We start from the raw sequence: 25559 nt of genomic DNA on the forward strand, positions 1-25559 counted from the left end.
TAGCTCCCTTAAATATATAGTTATATTTCCCATATTATTCTTTCACTAGCACTTTTTATTTTTGTGTGATCATATTCACTATTATATATTCTTTAAAAAATATTGATTTCAGAGAGAAAGGGAGAGGGAGAGAGAGAAACATCAGTGATGAGAATCATTGATTGGCTGCCTCCTGCACACCTATTAGGGATTGAGCCTGCAGCCCGAGGATGTACCCTTGACTGGAATCAAACCTGGGACCCTTCAGTCTGCAGGTCAATGCTCTATCCAGAGCCAAACCAGTGAGGGCCAGATTATATATTCTTAAGCAGTGATGTCTTATTGCTGAGCCTAACCCAGTGCCTACCATCTAGTAAGCACTCACTGTTGACTGATAAGTCTATATAGCAGCAGTTTAAAAGAATATATTAACTGTTAGTGATAAAATTGATTTAATATTAATTTCTGGATCTCTGTGTCTTACCTTAAATAACCAACCCAAGAAATTTCTAGGAGTAAACTGCCTGCTCCCTGAATATCTTAAAAACATCACAAAATTAGGACATTCATTTTTTTATAACCTCATGAACATTGTTTTACTAGATGAGCTCTGCAGGACAGTACAAGTTCATTTGGTGAACTTGCCAGGAAGGCAGACTTCAAATGACAATAGAAGCATAGTTCATTGCCCTAGCGCAGTGGTCGGCAAACTGCGGCTCTCGAGTTACACGTGGCTCTTTGGCCTCTTAAGTGTGGCTCTCCCACAAAATGCCACATGCGGGCGTGCACATACAGTGCGATTGAAACTTTGTGGTCCATGCTCAGAAGTCGGTTTTTAGCTCTCAAAAGAAATTTCAATCGTGCTGTTGATATTTGGCTCTACTGACTAATGAGTTTGCCGACCACTGCCCTAGCTGGTTTGACATAGTAGATAGAGCGCCGGCCTGTAGATGGAAGGGTCCCAGGTTTGATTCCATTCAAGGTCACATATTGGTTTCAGGCTCGATTGCCAGCAACCAGTCGATGTCTCCCCCTCCACTCTGTCTAAAAATGAATGGTATAATATCATTGGACGACGATTAACAACAAAAGAACTGTTCATCGCACCTTCTTCCTCAGTTAATATGAATTCTTAGGTGTAGAGGTTGGCCCCTTTCTTCTTGATGAAAAGTTATGAGTTAATCAGGCCTAGAAAGAAAACAAATCTAGTAGGGATTGACTGGCAGGAGGGTATCACTCAGGACTTATAAGGTTTTATGGATTTTTCCTAAAGATGTTCAATAAAGAAGAAAACAGTTATGCAACAAGTTTTATTTAGCATAGTCAGTCCGAACATTCAGCACAAAAGTTTACAGAGGATAGAAAGTGCATTAATAAAAGCCAGTCTTTACCAAAAGAAAACAGAAAATATATTATTGATTCAAAATATTTTACACTTGAGTGATAAACTGCAATAACTTATTCTGTTCACCTACTGATCAGAGAAAGAAAGAATAAAAGAATGCTTTAATTAGAGCTCATCTCCAGCTGGTGTCAGAGAAGTCAGTAGAGGTCACTGAGACCGGCAGTCTTTCTTGCTTTTTGCATTAGTGCCCTCAGCTGGAACTGTTTTCGGGACAAAAGACGTACATGCTGGTTGGGGGGAAAAAAGTTTCAACAGTTTAGAATGGCTTTGGCCCAGGTATGAAGTATCAGGCAGTCTGTAACACAGATGCGACCTAAGAATCCTAAATTCATATCAACCTTCCTTTGAAACCAATACTTCGTTACATGTGGTTTTTTTTAACCTCCACTAGCTTCATGCTGGTAGGTTGTGTTAAGGAAAGTAATCTTCTGAGACCTTATAAAGATATATTTTACAAGAAAAGCACCACATTGCAGAATCTAGCTCAGGAATTTGAGCTACATCTTGAGACTATCAAGATGCCAGGGAAATTTGTACTGTGATCCTAATGAAGTTACAAAAACTTTGATAGTTATGACTGTCCTCACGTGACTAGGAAGGGCAGGGATGAGCACCACAAGGTCAGCTTTTGTCCCAGGCTTAGCAAATAGCATACTTCTTTTGTCTCCTCTCCAAGTGCATCTGTCCTTCAGCTATGCCACCTAAACAGGTGACAGTGTATGGAAGGGAGTCCCCTTTGTCTCCTGTTTATGCCCAGCCATCATGTGCTTTGGGTCCTCACTGAGATAGGCAGGATCATCGAGTGACCTGACTAGCCTCACATGTACACTGAATCATCAACAGCAGCCAGGTTGAATATCCAAAGGGTGGCTACTGCTCTTCCCAAAACCATGCTGCTTATGACCCAACAAAGTTCAGTAGACAGATTTGGCTCAGGATCTTTTCTTCATTTCTGTATAATAGCATTAAGCCTGAAACAACCTTCATTCAGAGGGCTTTAGTACCAGCAGGGCAGCCCAAACTTTGCAGGGCTGGAAAAACTGGACTAAAATTATATAAACTTAAGAAAATTAATGGGGTGGAGGGTTGTCAGGGATCTCAATTTATATGGTATGACCAGAAAGAACCAATGAAAATCTCAGTAGTAAGAACGATATTCCCAGGAGTGATGTGGTGTGTGTGTCACTAATCAGCCTTTGTAGGTGAGAAGACACTGCCATATATGTCAACTTGCTCTCATTTGGGAAAAATGAGGAATTCTAACCCACAGCCTCCAGAGAAACCCTCTTGGGTTTATGATAAGATGAGTGTCTCTAAAAGTCCCAAAATTCTGGAAAGCAGAGTGAGGAAGACATACCTTTAAGAAGACATCCAGGTCTATTACTCCCCGCCTCAAGGCTTCTCCCAGGTAAAAGATAGTGTCTTCAATAGCATTTTCTTCTGCATACAGATTTAGGATCTGTTTATATAGTGGGGCTGTCGGAATGATAACTTCATCAATATCGTTGTTTTCAGATTGATTTTCCATTTTTTCCAGAGCAGAGCTGAGTTCTTCGTCCTTCTTTTTCAAAAGTTCTATGTTTTTATCAACCTCAGCCTGAAAACAGAACAGTCCAAGCAATGCAATTTTATACTAATTGTGGGAAATTATCTGCTTGTCAAATATCTCACCCAACAACTCATGGATGAGATTAATGTTGCATTCAGCACACTGGTGAAAGGTAGAGGAGAAGGTATGATGAGTGAAAGCAGAATATTGGAAATACCTTGAGCTGAACCCTTTTAGTGGCAGTGATAACCTTATCACTTATCACTGACAAATGATATTGTAAAATAAACAATCAGACAAGACACTTTACAACCAGAGGTTCTTTACATGATAACTACAAAAGATATCTTTTTTTCAAAACAAGTGGGCATCTGCCACAAAGGAATAACTCTTCCTCAGTATAGATTCAACGGATAGAACCCTAAACTCTTGAACACAAGATATCACAGGTGGTAACTGCAAGCTCTGAATTATACTGGTGTCACTTTCCTGAACTTTTGAAAATAGTTGCCTGCTGGGAAGCTCACTTTACACTAGAAGTTGTGTAAGACTAATATACACATAACAAATCACTTCTCCAAAGCCCTCAAACATTCACTAACTCAACCCTTTCATCAAAACTGTCCTTTGCGGGGGATGAAAACAGAGAGTGAAGCTGGCACTCATGTTATTGCCTCTATTTCATTGTTAAAATCACAGGTCTGACTTACACTGACTATCCAGGGCACAGCAGACTGATAAAACGTAAGAAAGCTTAAGAACTAAAGGTTGCAAACTCTACATTTATATGTACCTGTTAAGTCACCCATAGATCTTTGAATTAAGTCAGAAGGGCTCAATGAAGATACTTTAAATACAGCTCAAACAACATTTGGAAACAATACAAGGAATTGACACAGATCTGTACCAGGGTCTGCAGATCTTTACTATGGCTAAGAGCTCTCAAATTATTTCCTTGTAACTGGCCAAATCAAGCACTCAAAACAGCCCTCCTGTGTATCAGAACACCATCCCCCAGGGTGAAGGTGCAAGCAAAAATTATCTAAATACCATCCACCTTCCAATCAGGTATGAGACACAGGCTCCATTTAAACAAAGCTATACAGACGCTATATTCAAATGTTTAAAGACATAAAATTTTCTGAACCGACTGTACTCTACAATGTCCAGTGTAACAGGTAACACTGCCTACCATTCATCCTAAAAATCACAACTATTCAATGAGTTACTTACTACTTCTTGATCTAAACGGGTAACCATCTCTTCCAGTTTCTGGTGACCTTTTTTCAGGTCTTCCTCTGTTCGTTTCAGGGCATTGAGCTCTGCCTGAGCGCGATCCATCTCCTCCTTCATCCGCCATCTCAGTTTGTCACTGACCGCTGAGATGAGAGAGGCTCGGATGGTGTCCTCACTGATGGTGCCATCCCTACTGGGACCTGCAGGAAAAAAGGGCAAAAAACCCACTTATTTCCCAAGTCGTCCTATTTCTTTCACAGGAACCTTCAAAAACAGGACAAAATACGAGCTGACACTTTCAAAGTAGGAGGAAAGAAAAACTTTTAAATGTTACAATTCCATAAATAACTTTGAAATCTCAGTTGATTCAGAAATACTTTTCCTTCAAGAGATTATTAATTAATATATTTCTCAACAACAAAGTTATACCAATGAGAAACATTTTATTTAGGCCAAGACCATTCTCAGGCCTCACAGCTAAACTGAAGGAGATAGGAACCCACTCGAGTAGCCTGTAACAGAACTGAGATCAGAAAAAGTCCCTAATGTATGGGTTAATAAGGCTTAACTTCTGCAAGGCTTTATTCCTTTTTTTTTTTTTTTTTTTTTTTTTTGAGAGCAGAAGAGGAAGGGAGGGAGACAAAGAAGAGAGAAGGGGGTAAGAAGAGAGAGAAAAACATCAATCGCCTTCCATATACACTCTACTAGGGATGGAACTGGCAACCTGAATATGTGCCCTGATTGGGAATCGAACCTGCCACTTCTTGGTGCATGGACAGTATTCCAACCAAGTGAGTCACACCAGCAAGGACTACTCCTTTACTCTTTACCAGAACCAGTGAGCAAGACAATGACATCCAGAAAAACTCAACAGCTGATAAACTTATTTATTCTCTTCTAAATGACTTTTCCTAACCAGTGTCTTCAATAATTCCCTTGCACATTTCAGATCAAATAAATGCTGCAGATATTTTCCTCAAAAAGTCCTGTGTTGTGAAGGTGTGGGTGCACGGTGGACGTGGTCAAATGGGAAAAAACAGAGGGGGGGGGCATTTGTAATACTTTCAAAACTAAAGATACATTTAAAACAACCAAGAAACAAAACAAAACAAAAAATACCATGCATTTAACATAAGTCAGAATTCTCTTTATAATTATCAATGTTTTTCATGCTTAAATCAGCAAATGTATAAATGGCATTTGATTTTCAGTTATGTTCGATGATGGAATACTATGTGGGGAATTACTCTAAGTATATTTACCTTTTATTGCCGCCAATGCATAAGAATGATTACAAACTAACAAAGTATACTTCCACTTTGAGCTGAAAATTTTTATCATCTTGATAATGAATTCACTCATCTGGGAAAAAGCCCTTTTAGTTTGAAAGAATGTACCTAAACTTTCACCACACATTTCCATCTGTTATAAGCCCCTTCTTGGTCCCAAGTTACAGTATGTAAAAGGAACCTGCTGCCCACACCACAACCAGCTCCACACATGCTCTTCAGTGTCCCATTTGATCACACCACCACTGTTCCATAAACTGGTCTCACGGTTTTTTAGTTTTTAATTAATAAAGTTATCTTCTCCCAGAAGCTGTTCCATACCCAGGTTTACCTCTTCTGGGCCTTTGTAAATGACATGGGGAGACTTTGGTGTTCTCAGGGGTATTGGGTGTTGAAAGAGACTAAAGTTTTGCTCCCCACCCCTTTCTCTTGTTTCCACCCAGAAGAGCTGTTTTTGTTTTTCTAAAATGGATTTTCTTTCTCTTACAAGTGAAAATTAGTACAGATAGTGTCTCTCATGGCCAGGTTTTCCTGAGGAGTGTCCTTTGTCCATCTGTCCAAAGGACATTGCTTATGCACAGTTAGAGTCCAATATCAAATGTTGTTAAAAAACAACAACAAAAAAACAACTAAAGAACAGAGTTCATCCAAAGATATGGAAGCATGAAACACACTGAAGAATCTTAGAGGAAAGATGTGGAACGGCGAGTGGGTGGGAAGTGATCAAAGAAATTGTATGCATATATGCATAACCCATGGACACAGACAACAGAATGGTGAAGGCCAGGGCAGGGGGAGGAGGTAGGCTAGAAGGGGTCAATGGGAGAAAAAAGGGGAAATATGTAATACTCTCAACATAAAGAATAAAAAACAAAACAAAACACTACATTGAATGGAGTCAGAGCTGTTTTAAGTTCCAAGATATGCATCCATCCTCAGTCTTCTCTCTCAGAAGAGGTTGCTTTAAGAAAGCCATCTCTGCCCTAACCGGTTTGTCTCAGTGGATAGAGTGTCAGGCTGCGGACTCAAGGGTCCGAGGTTCAATTCCGGTCAAGGGCATGTACCTTGGTTGCAGACACATCCCCAGTAGGGGGTGTGCATGAGGCAGCTAATTGATGTTTCTCTCTCTCCAATATTTCTAACTCTCTCCCTCTCTGTAAAAAATCAATAAAATATATTTTAAAAAAAGAAAAGAAGGAATGCCATCTCTGTTACTTCATTGTTAAGTGGATTCTAACATTTCAGTGTAAAAATAAAAAGCAGGGGTGGGCAGGGGAGGATAATGACTAATGGTGTTTAAAAATACAAACTTGTAATGAGGAGTAAATAAGTCATAAAGACCTAATGTGCAGTATAATGAATATAGACAACAGTATTGTAATTTCATAAAGTGATATTGCTATGGCAATACTGCAACATATAAATGTATCAAAGTAACATGCTGTACTCCTTAACTTACACACGTCAAATTTATTCAATAAAAAAAGTGAAATGTACTTTTCACAACAGGAGACTCACTCTCCTTATGTGAAGAAATACAGTTTTGAAGGCTACTTACCAACAGTGGTCACTGGAGGCTGAGAAGGGTACTGGGAACTTGTTGTGGCAGGATATGGGCCACCAGGTGGGTAAGGACAGCCTGGGTAACCACTAAAGAACAGAAAGCATTAAATATTAAGATGACCCAACACTAGAGTGTCTTTAGAACCCCATTCAGGAAGTTAAGCTTGACATGTCATTCTTTTAGTAGTTAATGACTTCACAGTTTTGAAGCTACAGGTGTCTATTCAAGCAACATTCTATAAAAATTCCATAAATGACACTAGCTTTATTCTCAAAGTGAATGGTTAAAATGCTCTTGATTGGCCCTGGTTATTTGAAGGTCACGTTCACAGCAACAGAAAGCAACAAGAGTATTTCTAAGGGCAGTTCAACTGCATCAGAATGGGAAGTAACAAATATTTTGTGAGAGAATTTTTCCATTTTGATTTCCTAGCAAATAGGGAAATGACACTATTTAGTTGTTTTTTTTAAATATTTTTATTGATTTCAGAAAGGAAGGGCGAGGGAGAGACAGAAACATCAAGGATGAGAGAGAATCATTGATTGGCTGCCTCCAGTACGCCTCCCACTGGGGATTGAGCCTGAAACCTGGGCATGTGCCCTTGACCGGAATCAAACCTGGGACCCCTCAGCCCACAGGCCAACACTCTATCCAATGAGCCAAACCAGCCAGGGCTACACTATTTAGTTTCACCTGTGGTTCATAGATAATCTCTGTGAATATTTGATCTGAAAATACTAAATAGTTTTAATTTTTTTTCTCTATAGAAACTGTGTTATTCATACATTAACATAGAATTGGAAGGAAGTTTCCTTAGAGGCATTCTCCTCCTATCTAACTTTGTTTCATAAATACCACTTACAATACCCCTGACAATAGATCACTCCTCTTACATTTTGGAGTCATTACTAAGTAAAAGAAGAGCCACTTGAACATAAGCACTGTGATACTGTGAGACAGCTGACTTGATAACTAAGAGGGTTACTATGTGACTAATGGACAGGTAGCATATACAGCATGGGCACACTGAACAAAAGGATGATTTACAATATATCCCAGGCAAGGCGCAGTGAGATAGTGCAAGATTTAATCATGGCACTCAGAATGGCATGCAGCTGAAAACTTATGAACTGTTAATTTCTGAATTTTCCATTTAATATTTTTTGGACCATGGTTGGCTATGGAAAGTGAAATCACAAATAAAGGGGATTACTGGACTATTTTCTATCTTTACATGTTATTAAGCAATTTGCCCTAGGTAGCAACTCTCTTTCAGGTTTTTAAAGAGCACTTTTTGACATAAGTGTACGTATTAAAAATATTTTTTCCCAACACTTTTATGTTCCTTTTTCTTTATATACCTCTTCAAAATTTACTGTTATATTTAAGGCACTGTGTCAGTGCTTAAGGTAAAAGCTAAGATGTGAATCCATCTCTTCCTCCGAATACTACTATAATTAAAACAGGGCAAAATCCCTGTGAAAAAATCTTGATAGGATAAAGGAAATAACACATGCCAAGTCAAAGTTCAGGAGAAGGAGAGAAAAAAATCAATACTAGCTAGAGATCAGGTAATGTTTTGGGAGATGTATAATACCTATGAAAGTTGTACCTACCTAATTCTCTTCAATTCCCCTATTCATAACTCTGTATTTTCCAGCCACAGTAAAGTGTTTCCCTATTCTTTCCTGGTATTTATTTATTTATTTTGGCTTGCATAAAATGGGTGGACTGGACTTCATAATAAGTTTCCTCTCAGTTATCAAATGTTATTACTCTTTGCTGCTCCATCAACTTCTAAAACATGGGTTAGGAATTATTTCTTACTGATTTTCTAGTGTGCATTATTCATAGACTGGCTGGAATTATTAAATTAATTTACCAGTGCTATATATCATCAAATGGGTAATAAAGATTGGTAGCACATATTAGTTTATGAACTGAATGAATAAATACCACGAGGACACGATTGACTCCATCATGTGAACATTAATCTGTTCCTTGTAATTTACAGAAAGATAAGCTGGTCATTTAAAAATATATTTTTTATTGATTTCAGAGAGGAAGGAGAGGGAGAGAGAGGTAGAAATACCAATGATGAGAATCATTGATTGGCTGGCTCCTGCACACCCCACACTGGGAATTGAGCCAAAACCTGGGCATGTGCCCTGACTTGGAATCGAACTGTGACCTCCCTGGTTCATAGGTGGATGCTCAACCACTGAACCACACTGGACAGGCCAGAAAGGTTAAGTTTTTAAAAAGGGTATTAAAATATTATTCTCCTGGTTGAATTCATTAAAATTCATATTCCTTTATCCTCTGAGTCACTTACACTGTTCTCCACGGGAAGTAGCAAATTTTCAAGGCCCAAAACCAATCAAAGATCATTGACATTGTCCCCTCCCTTTCCTCTCTGTAAATGGGGCAGAGCCACATTTCTCCAAAATGGAAAAAACTCCTGTAGAACTATGTACATACCATAAAATTCCACCAATACACCAAATTTTACTTGCCATTAAATTGTTAATTAAATTTACTTGAATGCCCAGCACCTATTATTTTGACTCTAGATCAACAGAATTTCTAATACAGTTATTCAAAAAATAAATTTTTTATTATTACCTGGGATTGGAAGGGTATCCGGATGGGTATGAAGAGATTCCACTGGGCATGCCTGGCATGTAGGAAGCTGAAAATAAGTTTTAACATTTTAAAATAATATTTATAATCCTGGTACATAGGTTTTCACAAGAGATATACATCACTGTCAAACTGTACAAAATCTCACACAGTTGAAAAATCAAAAATTTCATAGTTAAATAATCCAAATCTCAGCACAAAACAAAACAAAACAAACACTTCACCCACATTAGTTCTTTACTTCAAGAATAATGCTCTGTATATCACAAAATTCTCAAAGCATTAAACGAGTTATATATAGGTGACAATCCCAACAAGGACTAACTGGCACATAGGTCAACCTGGTTAGCTTTACAAGCTCTCAAGGAGTCTCCAACTCGAGACAGGAACTGATTTAATTTAGAATTTAGAAGAAGGTAACTCTGCCCACATCTGGTCCAATGTCAGCTTCTTAGTGACCTCTCTATTTTATCTAATAAATCTTATTGTATTTCTTTTAAGACTATGTTGACCGATTAGCACAGCTGGTTTTGTTGGCTTGATTGAGGACTTCAAATTACTAGGACAAGTCCTGTACAAAACTTACATTCAGTTAGAATAGTTTAAAACAAAAGTTTGAGAATACTAGAGAAAAAAAGCACAAATCTAGCAAGCTTATAGAATGTTTTACATATATTTTAAAGTGAACAATGACAGAACTAGTAGGTCGTGCCAAAAGGCTAATCAACATAGAGGAAGAAAACAGAATTTTGACTTTAAGTGGAAATGAGCTGTCTTAGAATCAATGTGCCCTAAGTGAAATTTTTCTCACTGAACATAACAATGAATTACCCTTAATCCAATCAATATTTTAGTGCCTTCTACATGACAGGCAATGGGAATTTGATGGGAAAATAAAAAGGAATTCCTGGCCTCAAGTTGCTTATAGTCTAGTCAGGGAGATAAGCAAGCAAGGAATAATAGTACGGAGTGATAAGATGACAGAGAAAGTCATACAGGAGACAGGTAATTTAAACCTAGGTGTGGGGGTAAACAAAAGTGATCTATTAATAGTAGAGGAATGGTATATGAAGGCTTGAAGGCAAGTGAGGTGGAGTCCTGGAGAAACAAACTTTTAGAGCACAGAATGCAAGTAAGATGAGAGAAGTATGCTGAACTCTGGCCAAGGATCATAGAAGTCTTTATCAAAGCCTTAACCGGTTTGGCTCAGTGGATAGAGTGTCGTTTTGTGGACTGAAAGGTCCCAGGTTCGATTGCAGTCAAGGGTATGTACCTTGGTTGCAGACACATCCCCAGTAGGCAGCTGATCGATGTTTCTCTCTCATCCATGTTTTTAACTCTCTATCCCTCTCCCTTCCTCTCTGTAAAAAAGCAATATATATATATATATATATATATATATAGATACATACACACACACACACACACACACACACACACACACACACACACACAATATATTAAAAAAGAAGTCTTTATCAGAGTTGCCGAGCATACATCTCTCAGTACCAATGTTCACAGTCTTCTAGTTAGGATGAATCTACTGATGTCATAAGTAAAATTTTTCTTAAGTATAACGAAGCTAATGATGTTCAACGCTATTTCCAAAAAGATAAAAATCTCCCAGAATGTCACAATTACTAGATGACATAAAACATCTTTTTTCCTAGGGGCAAAGCACAGTTGATCTTTATAATCAGCAACATATAGTCAATTAATATCCCCAGGATAGTTTCCCTCTCACACATGTAAACCACCACCTCATAGTTATAAGCAACTTTCCTTTTTTGAGGTTCTGAAAAATTAACAATTCCACCAAAGCCTTCAAATTTTGATTTTGGGAAAAAATGCTATTTGGAGTGAAGACTGGCAAGGAAGCATATAATGAAGTAAAGTCATTTTAGAGCCAGAATAAAATGAGATACAAATACACGTAATGTAGAGGGTTATTATAAGGGTTAAATAACAATGAATATGAATTGCTTAGCTGTTTCTAATTGTTACCATTCAATAAATGTTTTTCTAAAATAAGTATTTTTATTTATTTCAGAGAGGGAGAGAGAGAGATAGAAACATCAATGAGAGAGAATCATTGCTCAGATACCTCCTGCTTGCTTCCCACTTGTGATCAAGCCTATAATTTGGGAACGTGGCCCTGACCAGGAATCAAAAGGGGGCTCTTAGATTGACACTCAACCACTGAGCCATGCTGGCCAGACCCATTCAATAAATGTTGATTATTACTGTTAGCTGTCAAAAATGAGATTTGAACATAACACTTTTTATTTTTTAATGTATTTTATTGATTTTTTTTTTTTACAGGGAGGAAGGGAGAGGGATAGACAGTTAGAAACATAGATGAGAGAAACAATGATCAGTTGCCTCCTGCACACTCCCTACTGGATATGTGCCAGCAACCAAGGTACATGCACTTGACCAGAATCGAACCTGAGACCCTAGAGTCCGCAGGCCAACGCTCTATCCTAGGGGTGTCGAACTCAATCAGAGAAGGGGCCAAAATCTAAAATCCAGCCTAAATCGCGGGCCGAATGGTTTACTGAACAGTCATAAACTGACAATGTCATAAACTGACAGCGGAGTGCAGTGATGACAGCGAGGTGCGGGCCACATTGCAAGGCCTGGCGGGCTGGATTTGGCCCGCGGGCCTTGTGTTTGACACATGTGCTCTATCCACTGAGCCAAACCAGTTAGGGAAAACATAACACTTTTTAAATGTGAGTCAGAGCTAGCGTGAAAGTTATCCTAAAACAGATCTAAAGTGTTTTCACTGATGGTTCTATCTCCCTCTCCCTTCCTCTCTAAAAGCAATAAAAAAAAATTTTTTTTGTAAAGTGTTTTGACTGCTCTATCTGGTTTGGCTTGGTGAATAGAGTATAGGCCTGCAGACGGAGGGGTACCGGGTTTGATTCCAATCAGGGGCACATGCTCAGGTTGTGGGCTCGATCCCTAGTAGGGGTCGTGCAAGAGGCAGCCAATCAATGGTTCTCTCATCATTGATGTTTCTATCTCTCTCTCCCTCTTCCTTCCTCTCTGAAATCAATAAAAATATATATTTTTTAAAAGTACTTTGAAAAATGATAATAGTGATAATGGAAGTATGATTTCTCAACTAAAAGATAATATTTAAGTATATACCCATTTCTGAGTTATTCCTTGATGTGATTCAGACTTTAATTTCTTTACAGTTATACCTAACTAGAGGCCCGGTGCACAAAATTTGTAAAAGGCCAGCTTTACCTTAAGTGATATCTGAGGTGTGTCCTTCAGCCCAGCCTGCACCCTTTCCAAGATGAGATCCCTCTCATAATCCAGGACTGCTGACTCCCAACTGCTTGCCTGCCTGCCTTCCTGATTGCCCCTAACCACTTCTGCCTGCCAGCCTGATCACCCCCTAACCACTCCCCTGCCAGCCCGATTGCCCCTAACTGCCCTCCCCTGCCAGCCTGGTCACCCCTAACTGCCCTCCCCTGCAGGCTTGATTGCCCCCAACTACCCTACCTGCAGGCCTGGTCCCCCCAAACTGCTCTCCCTGCAGGCCTGGGTCCCCCCGCAACTGCCCTTCCCTGCAGGCCTGGGTCCCCCCCCAACTGGCCTTCCCTGCAGGCCCGGTTGCACCCAACTTCCCTCCTCTGCCGGCCTGGTCACCCCTAACTGCCCTCCCTTGCAGGCCTGATCGCCCACAACTGCCGTCCCTTGTAGGCCTTGTCCCTCCCAATTGCCCTTCTCTGCTGGCCATCTTGTGTCTACATGGGTGCAGCCATCTTGTGTGTTGGAGTGATGGTCAATTTGCATATTACTCTTTTATTAGATATGATAATAATATTGTTTAAGTGTATAAAAGTATTAAAACTGGAAAGGATGGACAATAAATTGGTCTTTTAGTTAAACTAGTAATTTATCTGAACTAGTTCCAGATCACTTCACAAAATTGAACTCTAGTAGCACTCTCTTCAGTGTGATCTCTTTCTAGAATGTTATGCTTCCAATGTCAAAATAAAACTGGGAGAAATTTAGGGGGAAAATGTTGCTCAGGAGACTGTCTATATTTCTGAAAAGGCTAGCTTTACCTTAAGTGGTCTTTGCTATGTCATTTGACCAAATAAATATGAATGATGAAAAAATATTTGATTTTTGAAACACATGAGCAAAATATTTTACATAATCTTGGGTACTGGAGACAACAGAATTTAAGATGAATAATTTAATACCTAGAATCTTTATTAAAAGAGGTACTAAAGCAGAAACAGGTTTGGCTCAGTGGATAGAGCCAAACCAGGTTCGATTCCGGTCAAGGGCATGTACATTGGTTGCCAGCACATCCCCAGTAGGCGGTGTGCAAGAGGCAGCTGGTCGATGTTTCTCTCTCATCAATATTTCTAGCTCTCTTTCCCTCTCCCTTCCTCTCAGTAAAAAATCAATAAAATAAAAAATAAATAAAAATTAAAAAGTGGTACTAAATTCTAAAACCAAACTTTGGGAAGGAAGGAAAGGAAAAGAAAAATGGGTTCAGAAAGTTCTTTCTACTAAATTCCCATTCAGTTTCTGAGTCAAGATGCTCCTCAAGACAGAATGGATTAAAGAGAGTAATTTTCAGCAGAAAAATTAAAGCACATGTAGTCTGATTTATAAGTCTGGTTAATTATATAATCTTAAGCAAAATTTGTAAAAAATAATCACAACTCAAAACAATGAAATCTATGCAGGTTTATTAAAATCAAACAAGTACAACCAATTCTCAATTATCCAGGGTGATTTTAAGAATTATTAGGGAAAAAACCCCCAGAAGTAGTTGAGATAATATACACCAAATTAGGGGAAAATTGGTACTGACTCCATGTCCCCCATGCCCTTCCCTCAAAGTAAAATCATGAATTGGCTGTACTAAAGAAAAGAAAGCTGAGAGCTAGATGGCCAATTGTGTATACCCAGAATAGCTGAATGAGAACGATTTATGATTTATGATTTAAGATTTTTTGATTCTTATCTACAACACTGACCATGGAGTTGCAAAGAAAAGGAGAGGTCAGACTACCTTTCAAGTTATGTCTGGTTCCAAAATGACCAAATAAGGCTATTCTATGGCATGCATAATTTAAAAAAAAAATTCTAGCTCTATTCCAGCATTCTTTCTCCCCCATTTTGGAATCCAGCACACCAGAGTTAGATTTCTACCCACAAACAAGAGCCCAAATGCCAGTCTTTGGCGGGAATCTGTACATGCAGATGTGGGGCCTCAGAATATCTCCAAAAAATCCACTAACTTGACAAGCTAGAAAGCAAAGTGAAGTCATTAAAAACATTTTGTTAACAAGGTTTTCTGTCTTCTTTTGTTTGAGCTTAAAAACCAAATCTCAATTCTACTTACTATTTGGTGGCCCTGTTGCCTGGTATGGTGGATAAGATGCTGAAACTGTAGGTCGAGAGAAGACTGGAGGTTCATCTCCAAACACCACAATCATGACCTGAATAAGCCCCAACAGGTCTGACTGAGGCTAAAAACAAAAAACAAATTTAAATCAGCTAGATTTAATTTTCAGCAAAAAGGAAGTCTGGCCATTTCTTATCAGTTTTCAACTCAGCTTGATAATTTTCTTACAGGACCCCCAAAAACAAAATTTTCATTTAATATAGAGCTATGTGATTTTTGTTTTTGTTTTTTTTACGTATTACTTATTTATGTGTAGCAAGTCTGCTGCTTCATGTATAGCATTTCCTACTTACCTAAGCTTTCACTGTCTGTAGTTTGTTACCTATGGTCCTAAATATTAAATGGAAACTACAGAAAAAAAATTCATGCTAGTTTTGCTGCAACACTTCAAACTGCAAAAGTTATGGCCACAGTGTGTGATAAAGTGGCTTAGTAAAGATTGAAAAGGCATTAATTTTTTTTTTTTAATATATTTTATTGATTTTGTACAGAGAGGAAGGGAGAGAGATAGTTAGAAACATCGATGAGAGAGAGTCATCGATCAGCTGCCTCTTGCACACCCCCTACTGGGGATATGCCCGCAACCAAGGTACATGCTCTTGACCGGAATCGAACCCGGGACCTTTCAGTCCCCAAGCAGACGCTCTATCCATTGAGCCAAACCGGTTTCGGCAAAAGGCATTAAATTTGTGGGAGCCCTCCCTCATGGCTTAGTTGCTTGCTGGTTTGATTCCTGGTCAGGGCACATGCCAGAGTTGCAGGCTCGATCCCTGGTGAGTTATGAGTTGTGCTATAATGTTAGGATGGCTACGACATCACTGGACAATAGGAATTTCCATTATCTTATGTGACCACCATCGTATATGCGATCTGTTGTTGTCATAGGGCACATGACTATATTTGTTCTGGAGAGACTTTTCCGATTACTCAGCTCAGCAATTTGTGATCTTATATCAACTTATCTCCTTTTTGGAATTCTCTTTGAGTGTTAACAAAAAATAGATGCCAGTAAGCAAAATATATAAAATACAACAAATTCACAGAACACTGTTAATACTTACGTGTTTCCATTCATGTAGATAAGGAAGATATATTTTCCCATTTGCATCAACATGCTTTCCTGTTTTAATAGTCATTGAACTAGTAGGCTTAACAAAACAGATAGGGGGATTATATGGGTATGTGTCCAGCAACCACAGGCATATTGGAATATTATATGTATTACCTGAGAGAGAGAGAGAGAAACTTCAGTTACTCCATTTTTAAAATTATTTTTCAATAATGGCTTAGTAGGCGAGCAAGAGAGAGCTACAAGTAAGCAACACTTTTAAAAAATCACAACAAACATTTTAATATTTTAAAGTTCTGTTTAAGATCAGTTTCTTAAATTTTCTGTTTGCAAAATATATCAGCAGGATTCAGTAGCTAATTGATCACTACACAAAGTTCAAATGTCATTATCTTTCAATATGGTCTTATTCTCCTCTGTAATCTCATAGCACCTTTATTTTTTTATAATATATTTTATTGATTTTTTTTTATAGAGTGGAAGGGAGAGCGATGGAGAGTTAGAAACATCAATGAGAGGGAAACATCGATCAGCTGCCTCCTGCACAATCCCCACTGGGTATGTGCCTGCAACCAATGTATAAGCCCTCGACAGGAATCGAACCCAGGATCCTTGAGTCCGCAGGCCGATGCTCTATCCACTGAGCCAAAGCGGTTAGGGTGTCATAGCACCTTTATATTTTATCATTCTATAGCAGTTATGGAATATTATAAATACCTATTTATTTCCTCTGTTTTCTCTATTTGTATAACTTCTTCCAGAGAAGGTACACTTTTACTTATCTTTGCATCCATAGCCCTTATCTCCTATGCCTCATGCATAGTAGGTACTACTCAAAATTAATGGCTAAATTAGACACAGGTCTTAATGAGTCACAAGGAACAATTCACAGAGAGAGCTGTCCAAAAACAGAACTGTCATTTAAGAAACTGAATGTTCCCTGATCACTGTAAAGTATCCCAGCAGAGGGTGCTGACTGGCTAATAGATATGTAATTATCCATCATCAGATTATCACCAACATTACCACCTTAAATAATACCAACTTTTTGATATGTGTTTATTACATACCAGACTCATTTTTAAGTCCTTGACATACAATGAATTTTTGAGTTAGATACTATTTTACAAATGTTATAGATGCCCATTGTCACAAACCTGATTAGAGAGAGAACGGAAACCTTACTTTGCCCTAATTTTCCCCCCTTTTTTAAAAAAATGTATTTTTACTGATTTGAGAGAGACAAAGATAGAAACACCAATGACAACAGAGAATCACTGACTGGCTGCCTCCTGCATGCCCCACGCTAGGGACCTGGGCATATGCCCCAACCAGGAATTGAATAACCTCCTGGTCCATGGGTTAACATTCAGCTACTGAGCCATGTCAGCGTGGCTCCCCTGACTTTAAAGCCTCTATCTTAGCCACTACACTGTACAGCTACCATTGTCAGAAAAGTCTAAATGGGGTGGGATGCTGAACTAGGAGGCATGAGAGATTCTAGTTTTAAGATTCTCTGATTCTATGAAATTTTAGCACAAGAAGTCACTAATTGATACACGATATGTGGGTAGGAAAGGGAAAATAAGCTGAAATAGTAGGTGCTGCTGACAAATGAAGTTCAATTTCAACAGAAGTTAAATCTCTACATCATCATGAAAATCATGAGGAAATAGGTTTAATTTACTTATAACTGTTTGACAACATATTATGTGAGTCAAATGCCTCTATACTGAAAACATAAATTACATAGGATACTTACCTCTATAAAGCACAGGAACTGTTCCAGTGAGGTTCATTAGTTCCCTGGAACTGCCATCATTAAAAACTGAAAAAGAAAGAATAATGATTTAAACATGAGCATTTTTGTAGATGTTCCCAGTAAGTTATTCTTTCAGAAGTGCTGGTTAAAACCCATTATTACCCTTGAAATGGATTAACTTGCTAAATGTTTCACCCATTTTGCCGAATAACAGAGTATCCTTTGCTGATTCACTCAATGGGATCAGTTTTTAAATGAGTAAAGAAAAGGTGCTTTGAGAAAAAGAGAAAGAAAAAAGAAAAGGTGCTTTGAAGTACTTGTAAAAATGAATGTGAGTACTACAATCCCAGTAAACATGAGCTCTGCTTCCCCAAAAAAATGATTATAAAATTATATAAAAAAACACTATTAACTAATACCATACTATTAGCCTAATATAAAATTTTAGATTCCCCATGTTTAGCCCAAACATAGCATCAAACCAGTTTTTAAAAAAAGTTTTCACAATGAAATATAAACATCTTTTAATACAAATATGTATCATACCATATCACACAAGTTTTTCTAAGTATAATTGATTAAGGCACACATAATTTGTATTATATTGGCTGCTATTATCTACATATATAAAAACCCAGTGACCAAATGACAGAACCAGAAAGACGGGTCGACCAGTTCCTATGATGTGCACTGACCACCAGGGGCCAGACGCTCAATGTAGGAGTTGACCCTGATGGTTAGTGTGCTCCCACAGTGGTAGCAATGTTCTGCTGACCAGGATGAGTGGGCTGGTCCCCACAGGCCACACTCACTAGTGCACAAATCCGTGCACCGAGGCCTCTAGTTTGTAATAATGATTTGGAATTAACACTGTACCACATTGGGAAAAGGCTGCAACGTAAAGTACAAGAATACTGTTGACCTTAGTTCTTTTACTTATTGCTGACAACTATAAACTATGCTGTAATTTATTCTGATTTTATGTTGTGTTTAAAAAAACAACAAAAAAACCACACATCTTATTTAAATTATGACTTATTTTACTCTAAAAGCATATTGATAATAATGGTTTTGATATGGTCTGGCCATATAAGGTTAATATAAGATTTGTTTAATGATGTTGGAGTCTTTGCTGGTTTTGATCAACATACTTACTCGTTTAGCATGAAGTAAAAACTATCACAGTAAAATTCTAGTTCCAATCCCCCTCCACCCCACCCTACCCCACCGAAGCCAGTTTTAAATAAACCAATTTTGGTAATATGAGGTTTTGGCGGCTCTAGATACCACTGTACAGTATGTGGACATGAAGTAGAATCGTGCCCTAAGTTTGGAAGAGAACTTGAAGTTCACGTCTTTGTTGTTCAGGAAACTCAGGACTGGTTGTCCCTCTATTGCCTCCCACCTCTCCTCACCAGACTCCTAATGTTTTCAAAGCCCTAGGAGTGAGTGGAGTTTAGAGTGAGAGTCTCAGCTATAGAATTCAGCTTCTTGGAACATCATGCTAAGTGAAATAAGCCAGTCAATGAAAGAAAAATACCACATGATCTCACTCATTTATGGATAATAAAGAAAATTATAAACTGTTGAACAAAAAGATAGATACAGAGATAGTAAAGTATCAAACAGAATGTCAAATTACAGCAGGAAGGTTAGGTTAGGGAGAGGTGGGGAGATAAGAGATCAATTGAAAGACTTGTGTGCATGCATATAAGCATAACCAATGGACACAAAACTCTGGGGGGTGAGGGCATGTATGGGAGTGGGGTGGGGGGGGGCAATGGTAAGATATGTACACATATACCTTAATAAAAAATGAAAAGAAAAGAAAAGAAAAAGAATTCAGCTCCTTGTCCTCGGTGCCAAGGACCTCCTAATGGACAGGAGCTCTTGGCCCTGGCACATAAGGTGTGGGGCCAAAAAGACTATTAAAAAAAAAAAAGAACTTTAGGTATTGTTATTTCTTACTCAAAACCCACTTCATTTGTCTCAATAATAAAACTCACCTACGCACTCTACAGAATTAAGCATCATATTTTAAAAATGTTTTCCTCATCTATAAAATAAGTGATAGTCCAGTATATAGTTCTGTTAAATGTCTTCCTAAGAAGATAGAGATGCTGGGGGCAGGGAGGAATGTGTCAGTAGTTAATTAACTTTAGGATACACTACAATATATTCTCCCCCTCTTGGTGAGGTAGCACATTAAAGGCTCTGAGAAACATTGCCACACTGCTGCAAAGAAGTCCACTTAATTTTGTTTAATCTGTAACTACTCAAACTTAACCATAGAACCCAAACTCCCAGCAACATTCTTCACAACTATGGATAATACTTTGGGAAAAGATTAACTAAACTATTTTTAATATTCCCTCTAGGTCTAAATTTGCATAGCTATATCTTTGAGTACCTTTTTAACACTTAAAATAACTAAACAAATATAAGACATTATTATTAGGTCTTGAAATTTTCTATCCCTCCAATATTTACCTTAGGTGGAGGTATAGTCTTACAATAGAAAAGACAACAATCTTAAAAGGAAAATGGAAAACCTAAAATAATTAACAAGAGGAGTAAACTCAAAGTACAGTGATTGATATTTTGTTATGTAAACTCACCATATGAATCCAATACAGGTTTGAGATCTTTGTATAATGTAATCACGTTGATAGTTTCACGTACAGTTAAGTCTCTGTATTTGTACTGAAAAGCAAAATCACACAAGAATTTAGTTTAAAACCAATGTACATATTTTACTGCTAGGTTAATTTTCTTAAAATCTTACTTTTTAATAGCACTCTTTTAAAAGTATAATGGTTCTGACTAATCATTAACATTAGTTAAAGCCTGAAAAACTTAAAGTAGAAAGTTATTTGTATAAAGCCAAGATGGACTAATGGTATAAATAGACCTCCATAAATTGCTAAAATAATGGCAGAGGAGGGTGTTAACTAAAAGTAATATTTAAGTTGGGAGCTAAGATAATGTTCAAAGGAAAAAATGATCTGTAATAATATATAAAAAGGGAATATAATGTTATGTCAGCTGTATCTCAAAATAAAATACACATTAAGTTAAGACAGGTGGACCAAAGTAGTATGAAGGGTACAGGATCCCACAATTAGATAAAGAATCAAGAACCATCACCTGTGTCTAGGGTCCTGGCTAGCAATTCCTACAAGAACCACACCCGACTGAAAGAATAACACCTGAAGCTAGCCGTCCACCAAAGTATGAAATTTCACATATTGATGCTACTTACTGATGAGGATTAACAACAGCAAATAAAAAAAAATCAACTGACTTGTGATTTTTTCAAGTCAGTTGAATTTTTTTATTTGCTGTTGTTAATCCTCATCCAAGGATATTTTTTCTGTTTTTTTTTTTTTTTTTAAGAGATTGTGGAAGGAAGGGGGAGAATCGGAGAGAAATCAATGTGAAAGACACATCAGGCAGCCAGTGACTGAACCAGCAACTTAGGTGCGTGCCTTTGACTGGAATCGAACCTGGGACCCTTCAGTCCACAGGCCAACACTCTAACCACTGAGCTAAACCAGGTAGGGCTGATTTCTATCATCCTTGCTCTGACAAACATCCAAAGCTAACCCAGTGAACTACAGAAGAATCAACTCTCAATCACTTCACATGCATCTTATTCCAATTAGGTTTGGTAAATATGGGGGGAGGGGGGGAACGACAAATGCCCAGTTCACTCTGATATCAGGAGCCATATTTGAAGTAACTACCAAAATAATGCACAGCTTTAATAAACAAAATGCCCAATTTTTTTAAAAGAAAATTTACACTATTCGTGAACTGTGAGGATTATAAATTAAGTTCAAAGCAAATAAATTCATGTTATAAGCATACAATTAAAGATAGTTATTTTATGGCCAATAGACATGAAGAGATGCTCAACGTCACTAATCATGGGAGAAATGCAAATTAAAACCACAATGAGATATCACCTCACACCTGTCAGAATGACTATAATCAAACCATCAAACAAGTGGTGGGGAGGATGTGGATAAAGAGGAACTCTGATGCACTGCTGGTGGGAATGCAGATCGGTGCACCTAATGTGGGGAAACATGAGATTCCTAAAAAAAAAATTAAAAAATGGAACTGCTTTACGACCCAACAATTCCACTTCTGAGTATAATCCAAAGAAACCCAAAACACTAACTCAAAAGAATATATGCACCCCTATGTTCATTGCAGTGTTAATTACAATAATCATGATATGGCCCTAGCCAATTTGGCTCAGTGGATAGAGCTTTGGCCTGTGGACTACAGGGTCCCAGGTTAGATAATGGTCAAGGGCACATGCCTGGGTTGCAGGCTCAACCCTCTGTAGTGGGCGTGCAGGAGGAAGCCAATTAATGATTCTCTCTCATCATTGATGTTTCAATCTCTCTCCCTTTTCCTTCTTCTCTGAAATCAGTAAAAATATATTTTAAGAAAAGATATGAAAGCAACTCAAGTGTCCATCAATAGAGAAGTGGATAAACAAGACATAATGCATAAATGCAATGGAATATTATTCAGTCATAAAAAAGATTGAAATCTCACCATTTGTGACAGCATGAATGGACCTAAAGGATACTAATGCTAAGTGAAATAAGTCAGACAGAGAAATACAAATACTATATGATTTCACGTTTATGTGGAATCTAAAGAACAAAACAACCAAAATAGAAACAGACACACAGATACAGAGAACAGACTGATGGCTACCAGCAGTGGAGGGAGCTGGGAGGCTGGATGAAAGAGGTGAAGGGATTAAAAAGTGCAAACTGGTAGTTACAAAAGAGTCACGGGATGTAAAATGCAGCATAAAGAATATACCCAATAATATTGTAATAACTATGTATGGTGCCAGGTGAAATATCAGAGTATTTGCTTATCTAACCAAAGTATTTGCTTATCTAACCACTATGCTGTGCACCTGAAACTAATACAAAATAATACAAACTCAATTGAAAAAAACAATATTTAAAAAGTAAATGACAAGATAGTTGCTCTTAGCCAATCAAAGTCCCTGAAATAGTAATGCAATTCTATTTTACCCGAGGTAGGGAGATACTGGTATTTTGGCTTCTCTGGACGTTTTTACCTAAATCGAGCCTGTTCACCAATAGCTACTGATCTGCCGCCGGTCGGGTACTGAGCTGAGCGAGGAATACAAAACGGAGAAAGACAATCTCTGGGGGCTTCGAGGGAAGGGCCAGGGATGACGGACCCCTTCATTGGAGTGGAGGACTGCCCCAGATGGAGAATTCAATACAACCTTCTCTTTGTGCTTATAAAAAGGAAAACGAAAACTACTCTGCCCCACAGACTGCTCCAAACTCAACCCAAAGAGAGGGGGCCGGGCGGCAGGTGGCAGGCGGCCTCCACTCCGCGCCTTTGTGGACAGCCACCGCCCCCGACCTTCCCTGCCCGGTGTCGGGTCCGGGCTCTAGGCGAGCGGGACCTCTGGGTCCGGGCCGCATAGGCGCTCGAGGACCACCCTGGGCTCCCGGCGGGTCGGCCCGACAGGCTCGCTGGACTGCCTGCTCGGGCCGTGCCGGTCCGGGCACGGAAGGCAGCGGTGGGCGCGCGCCGGGGGCGAACGCGCCGCGGCCTCACCTTCGACACCATCTTCTTGAGCTGGCTCTCCGACACGGCCATGGCGGCCTCCGCGCCGCTCCGTCCCCGCAGGCAGAGGGTCAGCCGCGCCGGGGCCGTCCAGGACGCCCCGCAGCACTGAACACCGAGGAGCCAGCCGCCCGCCGCCCCGCCCCTCACAACAGGAAGTCGGCCGCCAGGACAGACTTTCCGCTTCCGCTACGTCACTTCCGGTGTATCGCTGGAGCTGCGGAGGTTCCCTCCCACCCGCTGCTCAGGTGCGGCTGGTCGCTCCCGGAGTGGAGGGATGCTGGACCCCAGGGTGGAGACCCTGGGCTGGGGCAGGATCTGTAGGTGTTTCATAGTTGCCTCCGACTAGGGGAGCAGGTGCAGGAAGGGGAAGTACTGTGAAGGTCTCGCCAACAGCTTTTTTTTTTTTTTTTAATATATTTTATTGATTTTTTTTACAGAGAGGAAGGAAAAGAGAGCTAGAAACACTGATGAAAGAGGAACATCGGCCAGCTGCCTCCTGCACCCCTCACCCCCGCTGGAGTTGTGCCTGCAACCAATGTACATGCCCTTAATCGGAATCAAACTCGGGACCTCTCAGTCCGCAGGCCAACGCTCTAGCCACTGAGCCAAACCGGTTTTGGCTGCCAATAGCTTTAATGGCAGATTCATCCAATGGAAGGGCACTGAACTGGGCTCCAGACAACTGCACTTGTGATAACAGCAAGCAAGTGCACTTCTACCTTGAGCTGAAGTTTTAACAGTTCTAAGACAAGCGCCTTGTATTTTATGATGCCCAGCGTCTCAGGGTTTTTTTTGTTTGTTTGTTTGTTTGTTTGTTTGTTTGAAGCTTATAAGTTCTTGATACTGCAAGGGCAAAGTGCAGATTCCTCCATCACAGGAAACCTGGCAGTCATTTCTTTAGGAAACCACTCCCCTGGGTCAGAACTCTGTGCCCAGACATAAATGCTAATAGAGGCTGCATTTACCTTGCACTAGGTTTGTATACTAACCTGTCCACTGCCAAAGTCCAAGTCTTTGAGGGCAGGCTCGTCTTCAGATGCTCATTGCCTTGTTCAGCACGAGTGCTTGATCTTAATTGAATTTATACTTCGGGAAAAAAGTTGTTCATAGTCATATTAGTCACTGAACATTACCAGTTTTATAATGTTATTCAAGTTTTGTAAACTACAGTATGGTAATTTGGATGATTCAGCCTAGTGCAAATGAGGAACAGGTTGTATGAATTCCCTTCTAAGTTGGTGCTTAAGTGAAGGTCACACACACAAAGGGTGTAATTGAAACCACGTGAAAGCATCATTATAAATTGTTGCATGCAAACAAATAAAAACATGCTTTTAAAAATATGGACACCATAGGTTAATAAAGCAAACAGTCAAAGGAAAGCATAAGGCAATCTATCTTGCCACTGCACCTCTTTTATGTAACTTGAAAGCAACCTGGTTTTCAAACAGCTTACTCAGGAGTACCTTCACTTGGGGTAGAGAACATCCTGCCAGCCCATAGGCTGTATAACGCCTGAGAAATCATTTGGTCTGGCCCTGCCAAGGAATTAGGGGTGTTAATTAAATGTTTGACCAAATATAGTAGTCAAATTTATAAGTTGATAATTTTGTATGGCTCTTGAATGATGTTACAAATATCTAAATGGCTCTTGGCAGAAAAAGGTTCCCTACACCTAATTTATAGCAACAATGCTTTTATTAATTGTGGGAGCGCAGGTAAAACATTGATTAAAAAGTTTTCTGGCCATAACCGACTTGGCTCAGGGGATAGAGCAACAGCCGGTGGACTCAGGGGTCCCAGGTTCGATTCTGGTCAAGGGCATGTACTTTGGTTGTGGGCACATACCAAGTAGGGAGTGTGCAGGAAGGGGCAGCTGATTGATGTTTCTAACTCTATCCTTCTCCCTTCCTCTCTGTAAAAAATCAATAAAATATATTTTTTTAAAAAGTTTTCTTGCTAAAACTATTT

General features: G+C 39.1%; 1 protein-coding gene across 1 annotated transcript; it reads right to left on the reverse strand.

Moving 5' to 3' along the window:
- Positions 1-1275: 1275 nt before the first annotated feature.
- TSG101 (tumor susceptibility 101) lies at positions 1276-23743 on the reverse strand. The gene is made up of 10 exons (XM_084894483.1): positions 23577-23743; positions 20564-20648; positions 17946-18011; positions 16176-16339; positions 15052-15178; positions 9648-9714; positions 7017-7108; positions 4167-4369; positions 2742-2981; positions 1276-1611 (listed from the first exon to the last, which is right to left on the reverse strand). The coding sequence occupies exons 1-10, from the start codon at positions 23616-23618 to the stop codon at positions 1522-1524; spliced, it is 1176 nt and encodes a 391-aa protein (XP_084750609.1). The 5' UTR covers positions 23619-23743; the 3' UTR covers positions 1276-1521.
- Between the last annotated feature and the right edge of the window lie 1816 nt (positions 23744-25559).

The sequence above is a fragment of the Pipistrellus hanaki genome (assembly GCF_964339955.1).
Source record: "Pipistrellus hanaki genome assembly, chromosome: 9".
NCBI classification, from domain to species: Eukaryota; Metazoa; Chordata; class Mammalia; order Chiroptera; family Vespertilionidae; genus Pipistrellus; species Pipistrellus hanaki.

What these genes read in the sequence shown, in the direction of transcription:
- TSG101 (XM_084894483.1), bottom strand. Translation starts at nt 23,618, where the DNA reads ATGGCCGTGTCGGAGAGCCAGCTCAAGAAGATGGTGTCGAAG. An exon ending in GCCTCCAGTGACCACTGTTG is followed by an intron (nt 4,370 to 7,016) that starts GTAAGTAGCCTT and finishes TTTTTCCTGCAG; the next exon opens with GTCCCAGTAGGGATGGCACC. An exon ending in ACCTGGATGTCTTCTTAAAG is followed by an intron (nt 1,612 to 2,741) that starts GTATGTCTTCCT and finishes CCCCCCAACCAG; the next exon opens with CATGTACGTCTTTTGTCCCG.